We start from the raw sequence: 13,018 nt of genomic DNA, 5'->3' as shown, positions 1-13,018 counted from the left end.
CCCAGCGTCCCGGGGGCGGGGCCGCGCCGAGGACTGTGTGGCGCCTCCTGTGTGCACCTGCACGCAGACGTGCGACGCAGAGAACAAGCTGGGAGCAGAGCTGTGATCCCGCGGCCCGACGGCCAGGGCGGCCGGTCCCTTTAGCTCCCCCCCAACGGTTCCCAGAGCACCTCACGCCCGCCGCCCACCGCCTGCAGAGGGAGACACCCCGCTTCCTTGCCCCCGCGGAGCTGCTGGGCTGCTACGCACTTGGGGCCCCAGCGCCCCCCCCCCACCGCGGCTCCCGGAGCTCTAGTCCCTGGCAAGAAGACCCCCAGGCGCACACTCTGAGCCTCATGTTCCGGCCTCACCTCGCTGCAGGGAGGGACCCCAGCCTCGCTCAGGCCCCCCACCCATGCATGGGGGGGCACCTCCTGCCAGCCCCATTCCTCTCCTCTTCCCATGTCTGGGACATCACTGTGAGGGTTCCCCCTTTCATCTAGTCCATGTCCTCAACGAAGATTCCAGAGCCCTCACTCAGTTCCATGCCAGGGAACGGGCCCCAGAATGAATGGGGCAACTCAGAACCAGGGAAAGAAAAGGAAGCAATGGACTAGCCCTTGTTCCAAATTGGACATAAAGTCCCCTAGATTTTTAATCAAACTAGTTTATATTTTGTTTTGCTAGTTTTACATCTGCGATAAAAGACCCAACAGAAATACTTAAAAACAAGTAAATTTTATTAAGTAAAAAGTACAACCTTCTCCCAGCAGGAAGTAATTTCATCCTTTGAAAGTAAAAGAGGGTTAAAAGAGAGTCTGGAAGTTTCCTAGCTTCTGTCACAAACACAAGTAGGCAGATGGACTCAGGTGCGTGAGGCTGTCCACGCAGGCTCTGAAGGGGCACAAAGGGCCGCTAAAGCCGGGGAGGGGGGGGCGGGGGGCCGGACAGAGCTGACCAGATGGCCTGCCTGTGACAGGGACACACACGGGGGGGGGGGGGGGCAGAAATGGCTCTGACACCAGAAAAGACCACTGTCCTCATAGAACACGGGACAAAAGATTGATCCCCCAAGTGACCAACAGGATTCAGTTCTTTTCCTTGCTCCACATTGGGTCACTGGGCCACGTGTGGAGACTTTTAAAAAGAGTTGGGGGGGGGGTGCAAAGCAGGAGAGGGCTAGATGTCACAACAGCCACCGGGCGCCGCCCGCAGACGTTCCTGGGCCGCCCTGGATCTGAGGGAGGGGACTCCCAGCTCTCCGAGAAGCGCAGCGGGCGGCATCGAGCCTGCCTCCTGCACCCACATCCTTAGAACAGGACAGGGTGGGGGAGCACGCCGGGTCTCGTCCCCGAGTTCTCAGGGAGCAGCTGCGAAGCGCCGAACTCTCCGAGCTTCCTGGGACCTGTGTTCCATTCCCTCAAGAACAAAAGAGTTACGTTTTCTCAGTAAGGCTTTAATGTCTCCTCCCGACCGGGCACCGTGCCTGCGCTGGCGTCCACTACTCCGAAACCACCTCCGCTTTTATTTTCTTCTTCTTCTTCTTCTTCCTGGCGCTGTCACTGTCCTGGGAGAGAGAGGGCAGCCTCAGTGCGTCCGTTAACAACCCAATTGGCTCGACTTCCAAAGGCCCCATAACGCCGCCTCGGGACCAGTGAGGATATTCGGACCTTCTCAGGGAGGCCCCAATGTCCCCTCTTACAGACATTCCGCAAGAGACGCCACTCAGCTGCGCCCCGCCATCAACAGTCTGCAGCACGGGCGGCTGCCAGGAAACGCTGCCCCCTGCCCCTTCCGGCTAAGCAAGCGCGGGCCTCCCGACCACGTCCACACATACCCCATCTGCGGGCTCACTCGCGCCCTCCACGGCGGCTTTGGCCTTCTTCTCCTTCTTCTTCTTCTTCTCCTTCTTGAGCAGCTGTGGAGACAGCTCATCGCTCTCACTGTCTCGCTTCCGCTAAGGTGCAGACAAGTGATCAAATGTGAGATTGTGGGCAAAGTGGGGAAGAAACGTCCAGTAAGAACGCGGGAAGCGCCAGAGAACTTCCAGACTCAACCCAACAGGATCGTTTCCTCATTACAACCCCCAAGAGAGCCTTCGTCTGCAGAGGATTCAAACAACAACCTCCGCCCCAAAGTCTGGGAAGCCACGGGCCCAGCAGGAGCACCGGAGCAGCAGGGCCGGGGGCCCCAGGGGGCAGCCAGCAGCGCCTCCCGGCTCGCTCTCTGCACCCACGCTGTACTCTCAAGCCGCGGGTTCCCAACCCGGAGAAGTCGAGGCACTACTGCCTACTGTCCTCGAACTTCCCAACACTGATCTCGTGCTGCCTAGAGGTGGTCAGCCTCAGGTGATTCTGCCCCCCGAGCTTCACACAGTGGATTTCCACACAGCTGTGCCACCATCTGACCCAGGGTGGGGCCAGGAGCCCATGGACCCCTCTGTGCTCCAGCACTGCTGCCTCAGCTGAGGTGGGAGCCGAGGCCAGTGTGAGCTGAGCCCGCAGCGCTCCCAGCAGCCACAACAGGGAATGCCCCCTGGAGCCCGCTCAGCACCGACGGGCACCCCGACGCCTGGCACAGCATGGTCTCCGCTGTGCGGGGCTGGGGAACGGGCTGCGTGGGGCCACAACACGGGCCTGGCGTGCAATCACACTCAGGACCAGCGGACACCCCCCTCCGCCGGGCACAGGGCGCAGCGCTCGCAGCATGCCACCTACCTTTGGGGCTTTCACCACTTCGGCAACCACTTTGGGGGACTTTACTACCTCGGTGACTTCCTGTGCGGCTGTTCCTGCCTTGGCTACCACCTCTTTCTTTGCAGAGTCGCTGCAAGAGAGGCAGGAGGTCAGACATGCAGGGCGGCTTTCCGGGGAGGCCCTGCCGCATCCTCCAGCAGTGCTATCCGGCAAGTCTACGGCCATCGTCAAAATACTGACAGACACAAGAGCTCACCGCTTACTGTCGCAGACGGACTCCCTCTAGAGTCCCTCGAGCCAGACTAAAAAAGGGTAACTGCTGCGCAGGCCCCAAGGCCTCGTGAGCACCACGCAGGTCCCCGGAGTCCCCGCGACAGCAGCTCTGCGCCGGCCCAACCCGGCCCCGCCACCGCCCGTCCTCCCCTGTAGCTGGGGAACTACTACTGCATCCAGGCAGCAAGGGGCTGTCTCTCCCCGCCTGGGGCTCTGAAGCACCCTGTGCTCACCTGTAGTCCACATACTCCTGCATCCAGGTGGCAGGTGTGCTATCTGTGGGCTTGCCGTGCTTATCCAGGAGGCCCTGCTTGATCATCAGCCTCTTCTGACTTGCCTGGGAGATGGTTGGGGTTTTGACATCAGAACAGTGTAACGTGAGAAGCAGGTACTAGGATCGCTCAAATAAGGCTCCTCTCCCTCGTGGGTTCCCAGCTGGGCCTCACCCCTCTCTGCAAAGCACTCAGAACTCTCTTCAACAGGAGCAATCACGGGACTTGCCCAACGTCACAAAGCCTACTGTACCAGTGACAGCCTCTGAAATGTCATTTGGTGGCACCGCCTCTCACCCCATTCTTCCACGACAGGGCCTCTGCACATACTATCCCAGTTTCCCCAGACTCTCCCCTCCCTTCTTCACCTCATCAACACATACTATTACATCCTTTATGCTGGCATGGAGCCAACAAAAATCCCTTACCCAGACCCAACTCCCCACGCCCCCGCCCCCAATCAAGTCAAACCCTTCATTTTGGACTCCCAAGGTGCCAGGAACCGCTCTACACTCTTTGATAGGACTTCAACTTGCCTGAAATTCACCATTAGCCATGCAATTAGTGATGCCCATCTGCTTTCCCCCATTAGAGTAAAATCTCTAAGGTCTGAGATGTTCCCTTTTCTACTCCCCATCACTCCCCAGAGCCCGGTACAAGGCAAGGTTGTGGTGGTAGAGACAGAGCAGAGAACTACCCAAGTGAGTATTCAACACAAAAATGAAAAGGTAACTCAGCAGGGCACACGCCCAGTCCCACTTACCTTTGGACCTAAACCCCACTTTCGAGGATAAGTGTCTCTCTCCATGATTACCCTCTTAATCTTGGCTACGATACCATGGTCACAGGTAGAGATCACTGCTGTGGTCATTAATGCAATGGCTGCAGGTGTTGGAAAGAGATGAAGAATGACTTGGAGAAGAGAAACTTGCAATGTGATGAGCCCTGATTCTACTATTTTATATGAATCTTAAAACCCCATTTAAGGGGCACCTGGGTGGCTCAGCTGGTTAAGTGTCCAATTCTTCATTTCGGCTCCGGTCATGATCCCAGGGTTGTGATATCAAGCCCTGTGTCGAGCTCTACGTGCAGTGTACTGTCCGCTTGAGAGTCTCTCCCTCCCGACCCTGCTTGCAGGCTCTCTCTCAAAATAAATGAAAACTCTAAAATAAGTAATATAAAAAAATAAAAAAAATAAAACTCTAAAAAAAAGTCATTTATTTATTTATAAAAGATTTTATTTATTTATTCATGAGAGACATAGAAACCCAGGCAGAGGGAGGCAGGCTCCACACAGGGAGCCGGATGTGGGACTCGATCCCGGGACTCCAGGATCACGCCCTGGGCTGAAGGTGGCGCTAAACCACTGGGTCACCAGGGCTGGCCTAAAAAAATCATTTAATACTTGAAGCTCTACTGCCTTGAGGTTTCCTTTGCTGAGGATGTTCATATGGAAAAAAAACTGTGAGACCATATTAAAAATATCAGTCTAAAAAATTTTTACACTAATTGCATAAAAATCAATGCTTTCTAAGTCCTCAGGAGACCTCTTAATAAGTAAAGCAGAGCTGTTCACCTAATGTGCCTAATTTGCACAAGAAAGCTTATCATCGGATCCCCTTCTCAGTTGCAAGCAGGGCTCTATGGAGCAGTCAGAGTGGAGCACCCTGAAGATACCCTCACCAGGCTGGGGGCTCAGGCCACACATGGGCAACGGAACACTGGAAGTGTTAAGGGACAATCTAACAGCAGCTAAACATTCACAAGGTAACTGGTACAGGCTGACAAGAAACGGCCTCCACTCTTCATCTCAATTACCATAGATACTTATTTCCCTCATTGAGGATCTTCCCCCTCCTCGCTGGAGCCAGGCTGCTAAGACGTGGCCTCTAATAGCAGCCAGTGGGACGAGGGAAGAGCCGTCCACCTCCTCCTCATCTGGGTCTCTGCTGTGGTCCTTTGCTTTGACCGCCCTCACCCGCCCCAGACAGCCTGCAGAGCCAGGGCTCAGGGGCCTGATCTTAGCCGAGCCTGGCTGTGATGTGCAGAAGACACTGGGCAATGTCCCCTCTTACCCATGCAGATTGCTTCCCCTTTGGTGGTGATGACGACGATCTCTTCATTGACCTCGATGCCATCCTCATATCGGAGAACGCCCGGGAGCATGATCTTTGCCCCATAGCAGATTGCGTTCACCTGCAGGGACAGCATCACATGTCAAAGTCCTAGCCGCTGCACTAACCCTCCATCCCTACCCTCGCCGGTGCAAAGGAGAACGTTGCGGTGGACCTGAGAGTGCAGCCTCGGCCTACAGGATGCACAGGATGCGGCTGATGGCACTGACAGCCATTATCTGCAATCTGGCTTATGAAGCAACCATCCATTATGAGCTAGGCACCTCAGACACACTTACTCAGAAATGAAGTCATTAAAGGGGAGTTTAAATTCCTGCCCCTCATTCATCCTTGGGACTTAACAGTATTTTCATCTTCTACCAAAACCCAGACTGACTTTTCCTTAATTATTCTTCTCTTTCTTATCATTAACGAGGAAAATCATAACAGAACTAAGAGACCTTTTTGCTTTTTGGGGAGACCTGGCCTGTAACAGGCTCCCAAAGTACCTAGCAAGCAAGATTACCGAGGCCTGCTGAACCAATTACATGCAAGTGAAGGCCACCTCTCCCTGAGAGCTCAAGGTCTTGTGCCATCTTGTCTTCATCCACCTAGATCTCTTTTGCTGACCACATTCCACCCCCCACTTTAATTCACCCAGAGGGCACCAGTCTGACCCCAGCGTAAGGAGGCCCCAGCATTTACACTGTTTCACACGATTACGTTTGTTCAATTATAATGGCATAGTTTAGTACGCCTCTGTAGTTTTTCTTTTAGGCTCTTACTACAAAGCAAAACATACAAAAAGTGCATCAAACACCCTCAACTTAGCTATTTTCTCCCTGCCATAATTAATCACGTGATTAAAAGAACTACTTGCAGGGCACCTAGCTGACAGTACAGTATGTGATTCTTGATTTTGGAGTTGTGAGTTCAAGCCCCATGCTGGGTACACATACAGGTTATTTAAAATCTTTTTTTTTTTGATTATTTAAAATCTTAAAAACAAAAAAAGGAGAAGTACTCTCAAGGTTATGTAGTAAGCACACTAAAAAAATACCTTGGTAATTTCAGTGATGTTTAAGTTTTGTAGCCTCAAACTAAGATTTTTTTTCAAACTAAGATTTTTAAAGAGAAAAAAACTTCCTAGTGAAATTCCTAAGGACATAGCTTACCATCTCTCTGAAATGCCCATCTTAACTTTTTTAATCCAAGCAAAAAATTCTTTTCTAGGAACACCTGCGTGGCTCAGTTGGTTTAGCATCTGCCTTTGGCTCAGGTCATGATCTCAGGGTCCTGGGATCGAGTCCCCCACATCAGGCCCCCTGCTTAGTGGGGAATCTGCTTCTCCCTCTCCCCTCTGCCCCTCTCCACTGCTAATGCTCCCTCTCTCTCCAATCAATAAATACTATCTTTCTAAGAACATCTTTTCTGGCAACAGTGCAAATACATCAAGGATTCTCAGGCACACACAGAACTACCAGCTTACAGAAAGGCAGATTTTATGTACCACTGATACTTTAGGAAAACTCAAAAGTAAATGTTTAAACAATCTGCCTAATTTTGATATGGAAGTACGTTTACCATTAAATTTCCCAGTTTAATCTAGTATATTTGGTTTTGATTTAGTAAAAACAAGTTAATCATAAATGCTTATTAAAAAGACAAAACAAAAAAAATCAAAATCAAAAAAATAAAATAAAAAGACAAAACATTCCAGAGTCCAATCTACAAAGCCAGAAAAAAATAAACCTAAAAGGAAGTAGGTTCACATCATCTTTCATCTCTACATAGAGTGAGGTTTTCAGAATACGGACTGTATCTCATCTTTGTGGAATCTCATTATGTCCAAAGCCCACTTATAACCCAGAACTTACTGCACTGTCTTTCATAACCAGCCTTTTATGAGAAGTCAACAGCTTTTCCAAAGGGTAAACAACTCGCCGCAGGTAACTCTCATCCTTGTGGTTGTCATACAGCCACTGGGCATCAAGCACGTCGTGCATTGTCACCATGTGGTCCTGAAAAGCAGCCATATGACAATTATTCAGTGTCACTGTATATGAAATAGTTCAACAGACCCCAAACTTCCAAAACCTGAATTTTAGTCCCAAACTCTAGTCTTCAGTCTCCTCTACACATCTGTAATCGCTGATATACTGAAGTCTAAGTAGGCATTTCTGTAGGCTGAGAGGTAGGAAATGAATAGAGTAATGCGTTCTATCCAACCACCTCTCACGGCCCGGGCTTCAATGTTCCAAAGTCTAATTAACAGAACAGGGAAGCTGCCCTGAACTGAACTCAACACTTTGGAAATTGTCTTTTCCAGGATAGGAAGCAGAAATTCCACCAAGGGCGGGAAAATACGAAGTACCAGCTCTAAAACTTCTAGTCCCATAATAGTGTACCTTTTCACTCATGACTCCAGAACGAACCCTCCTAAGTTCTTGCATCTGACCGCCAACTCCCAGTAACAAGCCAAGGTGCACACACAGCGTCCGAATGTAGGTACCGGCCTCACAACTCACCCAAAAGATTCCTAAGACACACACACAAAGTAGCACATTGTCCAAAGTAAACACATCACTGATGGAGAAACCCAGAGTTCTTCTAAGTCAGCAGGACTAAACACAACAGAACCAGACTCCGGCTACACCATATACTAAGGGCAACTACTCTTGACGAGAATGTAGTTCCCAAGAACACACTTCTGAAAAAAAAAAAAAAAAAAAAAAGAACACACTTCTGTCCACACGTGGTCAATGTCAATTCAGCTGCCCAGAGGCCTAATGACTCACCTAATCTTCTTTCAGGATCATACTCGATCATCTTGCTCTCGTATATGGTCCGTACACGGAGTTGCCTCTTCACCGCAGCAATAAGTGGGGGTCGCTGGAATAAGGCACCTGTCAGAGTTTCTAGGGCCTGGGAGTAAGCACAAAGCAAAGACTCAATGCATGGACTCTCCAATAGGAGCAAATGGGCTATTGCGGCAGTCTAAGTACACAAATGGAAAATCAAAAGTTTCTTCCAATCGTTTAAGACCTAAAATGCTCTTTCCATTTTTGCTTCTCTCTTCAATGACACAGGGATGACTCAGTGCTTATCAGAGCCCTTTCCTCAGAGGGGACAGGGCTGAAGTGCCCTTGCAAATCTGCAGTACCTGCCCGGGCTGGCGTGAGCAGCCCACTGAAAAGGGCATAAGACAGGTCTGCCAGGAAAACCGACCTCTGGAGACAGCTAGGGACTCAGATACCCAAGTTGCCAAGAGGTACCCTCCCTGTAATCACAACTTACCCTAGAAAGTTGAGTCCCCCCTTCAATAGCATTGTGTAGCCGGACAATTCCCACATACTCTTTGCCTAAAAAATGACAGAAGAGTAGTCAGGTGTGGCCACTGAGTTTTCTGTATTTTTATATGCTCATATTCCCATTTTGTGCAGCAAGAAAAACATGCAATTTGACAACTTCTTTGTGTAAAATTTCCCTCGAGACAAATTTCAAGGTTTCGACGTGGAAAGGAAAGATACTTTCTCTCACTGGGAGTTCAACTTCCAATGTGCTGACAGGGACAGCTGGAATACCCAATGTAGAGAGTGCTTTGGAAAAAACCTTGCAAAGTCATGTAGGAGAGCTTCCCCTGATGAAAATGAGGGAAGGGCACTTAAGGCAGAAGCAGCAGCAAAGAAGCAAAGACCCAGAGGAGCTTGGAGCGGTAAGCCTAGAGCTGGACCCACACAGCCCCGCCTCCGTGCTAGGAACAGATCTAGTCAACTTGATGTGCACCATGTCCAGTACCGGGAACTCCAAGAAAGGCAGATGCACTAGGATCTGGCAAGGGACAGAAGGTACAGAGTATCCCGGCTCAGGATTTTTAACTGACGAAGAGACCATCATCAAGGGCCAAAAGGCAGAAGAAAAAGAAATGTAGAAAGCCTTTCGATATCAAAAGCTGCCTCTTTATCCCCTCTTCCACATACCTGCACTCTGTTGAGATTTCACCAATCGAGTGGCTCGTTCTATGCACACGATTAAACAGCCAGTCACCTTGGGATCCAGAGTACCACTGTGCCCCGTCTTCTCCACCCGAAGTATTCGGCGGATCCAGGCTACCACCTCATGGGAAGAGGGGTTGGAGGGCTTGTCAAGATTAATAAAACCTGTCCTAAAATGGAAAAGAAACCACTGTGCCATCATTTTTGTCCCTCTAATAAAAACTAAATCTGATGATTTAAAAAAGTTCACCATGGGTACAGGTTATGTATTTACGGCAATTCTAGGTCATTCTAAGATGCCACTACCTCCTTGAACTGATGTGAAAAAAAAGGTCATTTTTTCAAGTACACTGTATGACCAAAGTGGGGTTCAACTCACGAACCCAAGATCATGAGCCCCACATTCTACCAACTTAGCCAGCCAGGTGCCCCTGAAACGGTCTTTTTGAAAAGAAAAGGAGTGTGAACAGTACATGGTCCCAACACACTTACCTGATATAGTCCCCAATCTCCCTCTTCAGAGGATTTGAACCACAAGGAAGAGGTGTATAGTGCGTTGTCCTTACATTTAGCTTATCAAAATTCTGTAAAATAAAAATACAACACAAAAGAAACTTAACAGGCCGTTAACATATGTAAAACAAGAGTCGGCACCACTATCAACCATGATGTGGTTAACCCGCAGGTTCATAAACTTGGACTCGCTCCTGCATTTTCATTATCTAGGGTGACAGACCATTAAGGCTCCTTATACACAGGAAAAACTACCTATAGGAACCGAATTCAAATTTGATCACTCCTCTAGAAAGACTTCTTGGGGTACTTCTTGGGGTACTAAGTAAGAGTGGCAACGACATTTGTCAAACACAACCAGTTCATTCCTGCTCCAGCCGCTCCCATCTCTGCTTTGCCCAGGTCTAAAAGAGCTCCCCTCAATTGAAGCTCATCTTTCACGTTGACCAGTTAAGTTTCATCACGGTGCTTAGCACAAATAGCAATGATTTTTTAACTGTCATCTCCCAACCCTAGATGTTTAAGTTCGACGTCAGTAGGGACCCTGGCATACCCAATTTACTAGCATATCCCGAGGACCTACGATAGAAAAACAGATATGAATGGAAAAGCCATCTGGCCAAACAGAAACTGTGTCGAGTTACATCAGCAAATCTCATTCACTCACCTCGTACGTATCAGTTTATTATAACACTTTGTTAGGACCAGTTACATGGTAGACTCTATGTAACACGTTTCATGGATTACTACCACAGTCCTCACCTGCCTTCTTAAGAGAAGAAAACCATAAGCAGACAGCCTCCGAGTTTAAATGACTGTTTGAACGTAACACACTGCCTGACTCCAGTTGGTCTGGCTTCAAAGCCCATGGCCTGAAGCACTAAAACAGTTCTGAACCAAGTGTGACACACAAACTGGTACAAGCCTGTAACATGGAGTCAAATACAGAAACCAAGAACTAGTTACTTAACAACTTTGACGGCAGTAAGACACTGGTAAGATTCGATACTGCATTCCACTACAGCACTGTGTGCACTGGAAATGAAAAAAAACCTGGTCCTTCATGTGAGACACCGTGAGAAATACTGCTTTAGACTGTATCATCTGGCACTTCCTCAAAGATGCTAGTGCTAATTACTCTTAATGAACTGCTGAATACTTAAATAACTTAAAAGTCAGGCACTGATCGGACACATAATCTCAACCACATACCTTGAGCAACAGGGGCCATTGAGATGTGTCCAACTGAGCCACTTTGGATTCAGGTTTGATAAGAAATTCCTCAGCATGTTGTATCTCCTTAAACAGGACAGAAACACAAGGTCAGACTTGTCACCTGATTTTGAATAATTCCGTTACTACCCTGTTAGTCTAAGCCTCTTAAATAAAAAAGCCGGTAATCTTCATGCCTCCTCACTGGGACCTCCCAAGTGAAAAAGAACTGAACCAGGATCTCAGAAGGGTAAGTGAAGTGCCCCCAAGATGGGGACATGTAGGGGCATCTGGGTGGTAGCTCCGTTAAGCCTGTGACCCTTGATTTGGGCTGAGGTCATGATCTCAGGGTGCTGAGATGGAGTCCTGTGTCTGGCGCCATGGTGTGTCTGAGATTCTCTCCCTCTCTTTTTGCCCATCCTCGTGCTCATGAGCACTCTCTGTTTTCAGAAATAAAATTTTACAGAAAAAAGATGGGAACAGTAACTTAGAAAGAGGGATAGTGGGTCTGTGGGTGTCATAAGAAAGAATTTCAGGGAGAGCAGCTGGTGTGCGCAACACCATTTAGGAAACTGCCCTGGACAAGAGATTTAGGAGGCTGGCGTTGTGCAGTCCCTACACAACCACTACCCGACTCATTCATCAGAGACTTTTAAAAACAGCTATTACGTATGTGCTCCCTCCCTAACCTTTCCGTTTAGTCCAAAGTAAAACATATTCCCACTCACCGCTACATCTTCTTCTGGTAAGGACTTCCGCTCCTTTTTCTTCTTATGTTTCTTCGGCAAAATTAATACTACAAGAGACAAGAGGTTTGGGAGTTTTCCCCGAAAATAAGGGCAATGAAGCCTAAAATAGAGGATGGAAGAGGAAGAAGCGGAAAATGGACGTGGGGCCCACGATGGTTGGGGCCCACGAGGTGTGTACGGCCGAGCGCGTGGGCTGCAAGGCTCCGTAGCCAACCGGCAGCAGTCGCACATGTCGGCTCCCAGTACGGTTCACCACGTGGCCGTGCTTAAACCTGCCGCCCAAGTGCTCGCCCCACGGGCCAGAAAGTTCCGTAAGTGGCCACTCAAGGGTCCCCTCCGCGGCTTGCGGCCCACAGAACTTTCTTGCCACCTGGAGCTGGGCGCAAGCCGGGGCCCCTCGGCCCCTCTGCTTCCCCGCCCGCTCCTCCGGCCTTTCCGCGTGGCGCTGGCCGCGGCGCCCGGACAGGCGGCGGGGCACGTCCTGCCAGGTCTCCCGTCGCGGGGGGCCGCCGGCTCGGCCCATGCCGGTGACGGGGTCCGGGCCCTGGGGAGACGGTGCCATCGGCGGGAGGCTCGGGCCTCGCGCAGCCACGCCACTGGGAGGACCCCTCCAGCCCTCCGCCGTCGCCCGGCGAGCCGGCTCCAGAGGCGAGGCCAGCCCGGAGGCCGCGGCGGCGACAGGGGCGTCCTGGCGGAAGGCAGCGCCCGCCTCGGCCCCGACGCCGTCGCCCTCGCAGCCCACCCGGGCACCCACGCCGCGCGACCCCTACCTTCCGCGTCCGCCATGTTGCCCCGCACAGCGCGAGCCGCGTGCGCCAGCAGCGAGTGAGCGCGCGGACTCCCGCCGCCGTCAGGCCGCGCCGCCTGGGCCCGCCCACCTGTGCGACGCCGGCTGCGTAGTGCGCCGCGGCCCCGGGGGCGGGGCCGGGGGCGGGGCCGGGCTCTGGGAGCCGAGCCCCAGGCGCGCGGGCCGCCCGCGGAACCTCATTGGCTGCTGCGGCCCCCCCGCGGGCGGTGTTCGCGCGTGCGCCTCGGGTCCCGCCCGGCCGGGATGCGCATGCGCAGGCGGCCCCTGGCCTGTGGGCGTGGCCCGGGCCGCGGGTCCCTGACCCCCGCGACGGACGGATGACAGCGGCTGCCGGCGTCCCCTCGCCGACCCCTTTACGTTGGCGGCGCGTCGGCTGAGTGGACACGCGGACGCTGAGGCACAGGGAC

The 13,018-nt window shown here is 51.4% G+C and overlaps 1 protein-coding gene and 2 non-coding genes across 3 annotated transcripts; all 3 read right to left on the bottom strand.

The window, feature by feature from the left end:
* Nucleotides 1-698: 698 nt before the first annotated feature.
* Nucleotides 699-12,672, bottom strand: DKC1 (dyskerin pseudouridine synthase 1). Its single transcript, XM_041741122.1, has 15 exons — nt 12,574-12,672; nt 11,783-11,850; nt 11,055-11,141; nt 9,822-9,913; nt 9,315-9,499; nt 8,632-8,696; nt 8,133-8,259; nt 7,743-7,873; nt 7,212-7,355; nt 5,296-5,416; nt 3,984-4,102; nt 3,182-3,285; nt 2,697-2,805; nt 1,817-1,936; nt 699-1,546 (listed from the first exon to the last, which is right to left on the bottom strand). The coding sequence occupies exons 1-15, from the start codon at nt 12,587-12,589 to the stop codon at nt 1,481-1,483; spliced, it is 1,554 nt and encodes a 517-aa protein (XP_041597056.1). The 5' UTR covers nt 12,590-12,672; the 3' UTR covers nt 699-1,480.
* On the bottom strand, nt 2,876-3,000 carry LOC121483714. The gene has a single exon (XR_005985824.1). It is a non-coding gene; the product is annotated as a small nucleolar RNA SNORA56 (small nucleolar RNA).
* On the bottom strand, nt 7,513-7,649 carry LOC121483713. The gene has a single exon (XR_005985823.1). It is a non-coding gene; the product is annotated as a small nucleolar RNA SNORA36 family (small nucleolar RNA).
* Nucleotides 12,673-13,018: the final 346 nt, after the last annotated feature.

Source organism: Vulpes lagopus, chromosome X (genome assembly GCF_018345385.1).
Source record: "Vulpes lagopus strain Blue_001 chromosome X, ASM1834538v1, whole genome shotgun sequence".
NCBI lineage: Eukaryota > Metazoa > Chordata > Mammalia > Carnivora > Canidae > Vulpes > Vulpes lagopus.
Note: the sequence above shows the minus strand (reverse complement) of the source record. Positions and strands in the feature narration are given on the sequence as shown.

What these genes read in the sequence shown, in the direction of transcription:
- DKC1 (XM_041741122.1), bottom strand. An exon ending in GGGGGACTCAACTTTCTAGG is followed by an intron (nt 8,260 to 8,631) that starts GTAAGTTGTGAT and finishes GCTTACTCCCAG; the next exon opens with GCCCTAGAAACTCTGACAGG. An exon ending in CTGGAGTCATGAGTGAAAAG is followed by an intron (nt 7,356 to 7,742) that starts GTACACTATTAT and finishes GCTGCTTTTCAG; the next exon opens with GACCACATGGTGACAATGCA.